This window comes from Artemia sp. Qi Xiang Cuo, chromosome 15 (genome assembly GCF_049724085.1).
Source record: "Artemia sp. Qi Xiang Cuo chromosome 15, ASM4972408v1, whole genome shotgun sequence".
NCBI lineage: Eukaryota > Metazoa > Arthropoda > Branchiopoda > Anostraca > Artemiidae > Artemia > Artemia sp. Qi Xiang Cuo.
This window is the reverse complement of record NC_142808.1, coordinates 57,828,407-57,832,082: the sequence shown is the minus strand read 5'-3', so window position 1 is coordinate 57,832,082 and position 3,676 is coordinate 57,828,407. Positions and strand designations below refer to the sequence as shown.

Genomic DNA, 3,676 nt, shown 5'->3' with positions numbered 1-3,676 from the left:
TAATTTAAATATATATTAATATTTTAAAAGCTATAGGATGCATGAAGCATTGAAACTTTAGACAAATTCATAGTTTTTTTTTAGCCTGGATAAAGTACTTCTTCCTATCAATTTAGACCTCTGGATGGCAGCATAATTAATGCTGAACTCCATTAATACCCTTCTTTTTTCAGAAAGAAGTGAAAGATATGGGTCTGTCCAATCCTCAGTCAGAAGGACTGAAGAGAGGGGCCAGATTAGAATGGGTTACAATGTTACAGAAAAACGATATTACTTTCTGAATTTTTTTAGTGGAAATTTTATATTAACTGTTCATTAAAAGAGAATAAGGATATGCAAATAAAGTGAATTGCTGCTAGAGAAGGTCTACTCAAATACAAATTTATCACTCAATTATAAACACTTTATAACGAAAATAATGAGTGCAAGTATACTGCTTTATTTCACCCTGCAGTGTATCCAGCCAGAATCACAATAACAATATCATTTCCAAACTTGTTTCTCCCAGCCCTTAGGTAATTTTGTACTACGTCAGCTATAAGGCACCGTAAAATATGTTTTAAAAATAACTAAAAAAGTGCCAATTTTAGGGCGGTCCGTAAAATTACGGTAAAATACACAATTTTATTGTGACCAATTTTGCCAATTACAACACTAGAACAAACCAATATTTCTCATTTCTTTACTTCTGCATTGGTTTCCCCAAGGATATATAATCACTCAAAATGACCTCAAAATCTCCTAATGAGCAGATTACCCCCTTATCCCTTGAGTAGGAATCATGGTGACACCCATAGTTTTGAGGATTTACTTCTCTGAGGACAGACCAAAAACTACATATAACTTGGTTCACAATGTTTCATTCCCAATGATAAGCAAACAAACTTTCAAAAAAGATGAGAAAACATTATAGAAGAATAAAATGGATTTTTCTGGGGGGTTTACTCAAACATAGATACACATAGTGACGTATTATTTTATTTTTTTTTGGGGGGGGGGGGGGGAAGGAGGAAGTCATAGCCAAAGAGAACGAACAAGTCAAAACAAAACGCAAAAGGAAATCACTGAAAAAATGAACAAAAATTTTCTACAAATCAATTAATGAACTGAAAAAAAATATATAAATGAGTAGCAAAAAACAACGGAACGGTTTACAATAGGGTACAACCTATTGTATTAGGGTTTACAATAGGGTACAATAGGGTACGACCAAAGAAGTTGTTATTGTACACTATGAACTAGCAGGCTTTTTCTGAGAATGGGTCGCTTTATGATTATTAAGATTTTATTTAGAAGAATATTCTCTCTTAAATATATCACACTTAATATATCACACTTAAACGATTTCTCCCCAGTGTGCACTTTGGTGTTTAATCGGTTTTTCATCACTATATACTCTTTGGTGGTTAATCAAACTGCTTGACTGAGAAAACGTTTTCTTACATATATCACATTAAGCGGTTTTTCATCACTATATACTCTTTGGTGGTTAATCAAACTGCTTGACTGAGAAAACGTTTTCTTACATATATCACACTTAAACGGTTTATCACCAGTGTCTACAATTTTGTGCTGATTCAATTTGCTTGACTGAGAAAATGTTTTTTCACATATATAGCACTTAAATGGTTTTTCACCAGTATGCACTCTTTGGTGCTCAATGAAACTGCTTGACACAAAAAAATTTTCTCACAGACATAACATTTAAAGGGTTTTTCACCCGTGTGCACTCTTTGGTGACTAATCAAATTGATTGACTGAGAAAAACTTTTCTTACATATATCACATTTAAATGGCTTTTCACCCGTGTGTATTCTTTGGTTGTGAATCAAATTGCTTGACCGAGAAAAAGATTTCTCACAGACATTACATTTAAATAGTTTCTTACCTGTGTGCACTGTTTGATGCCTTTTCAAATCGCCCACATGAGAAAAGCCCTTGTCACTTACATCACAAATATATTGCTTTATCCCTGTATTTGTTTCTTTACATCTTTTCAATATTCTGGATTTTTTACTACACAAGGAACTATTCAAATATATCTTATGATTGTCCAAGTTTTTTGCTTCAGAATCCAATTCAAATGAATAAATAGCCTTCTCTGTCAGCTTCTTCATCTTCACTATTGGTTTTGGGCCAAAAAGATTTGCTTGATCCGCACCATCAGAGCTGCAAATAGTAGAAAGCATTATCTCTATAGTAAAAAAATTATTTTATTAAATAAGGTGAAAACGAGTCAATAATTAAGTATCATAACAAGTACAAATGAAAAGTGAACCTTCTATAACTGTTACCTTTTTGTGATCTACACTGCCTACCACTTTCGAATGAAACAAATATGAAAGAACGATACTTGAAAATAGTTTCACTTCATAGAAGAATTAGAACTTGAATAATAATATAATTTTTTATCAGCTTTAAAACTTGAGATTCATACGGGATTTAAAAAAATTAGATAGGTTTTAACGAATAATTTCTTTTTCAACCCCTCTCCCCTAGTTGAACTTATATTAAACTTGTATCATAATTTTGCTTAAAAAACTAATTTAACCGCAACGGTCAATAAATTAGGAAGGCCGTTGTACCAATAAACTCGTAGAAACCAGAAAATAATTGTGCAGTTCTAAAAATTGGGATATACAGGAAAAAGTGCCCCCCTTTTCATTAGAACAAAACGAATTTCGGAACGAACTTAGGCTTAAACTAAATTGATGTTCAGCTTTCGTTTTTAGCCTACAAACATTTTATGTAGACTGAAACGTTTTATTTATTTTTTTTTTTTTTTACGAGAAAGATTCTCACTTATTTAGGTATTTCTTTAAGATAACATTATTTTGAGCATTGAAGTCATACACAAAATTAAGACACTAGAGATAAGACATCAAACTCAGATTCTTACGTAAAAGTTTTACACCTATGTACACTCTAAGACCGAAATTGGCAGCTGAACTGTTCATTTTGCCACTGGTATTTAAGCTTTCTTTATTGTCATTGGGGTTAAAACGACTAGAATTTTTTGCAGGAAGATCATGGTTTCAACTGAAAAAGAAATTAAATAAATAAACTTTTGGGCAAACACTTAATTCACATTTGCATAATATCTCACGATCTAGGGTTCACACGGCCTCAACTTCACGAGCGAATCAGCGACGTTTATTTTTTGAAGATTATTGTGTTAAATTTCAAGATTAGTTTCAACAATATTGAAACAAGATAAATTAACTAATTAAGATTTAATTTAAATTAATTAAAATTGATTTATTTAACTTCAAGATCTAATAGGAGATTCAAGCTACAGAAGAACGTCTATAAAAATCGTTAAATAGCCGTTAAATAGTAATCGGCTGTTAAATAATTGGCCTGAAGGTACCCCTTTGCGATTTTGAACCTTCCAACCCAGTTGAAAAAACATTGCTAAGGACCTCTTTGTATCTACTATGTTAAAAATTTCGTATCCAGACTTGCACTTGTTCTGAGCCTCGCCCCAAGGGAAGAATTAGGGTGGACAAATTAATCTCAATTTATTACGCTACTTAAATAACGATGAACAAATACAAACAAACGTAAACTAGATAATAAGAACAGAATAATTTAAATATATATTAATATTTTAAAAGCTATAGGATGCATGAAGCATTGAAACTTTAGACAAATTCATATTTTTTTTAGTCTGGAT

At 31.7% G+C, this 3,676-nt stretch overlaps 1 protein-coding gene across 1 annotated transcript; it reads right to left on the bottom strand.

The window, feature by feature from the left end:
- Positions 1-1,005: 1,005 nt before the first annotated feature.
- On the bottom strand, positions 1,006-3,024 carry LOC148943907 (uncharacterized). Its single transcript, XM_089101556.1, has 2 exons — positions 2,923-3,024; positions 1,006-2,169 (listed from the first exon to the last, which is right to left on the bottom strand). Exons 1-2 carry the CDS (start codon positions 2,955-2,957, stop codon positions 1,578-1,580), a joined length of 627 nt encoding a protein of 208 aa, XP_088957682.1. The 5' UTR covers positions 2,958-3,024; the 3' UTR covers positions 1,006-1,577.
- Positions 3,025-3,676: the final 652 nt, after the last annotated feature.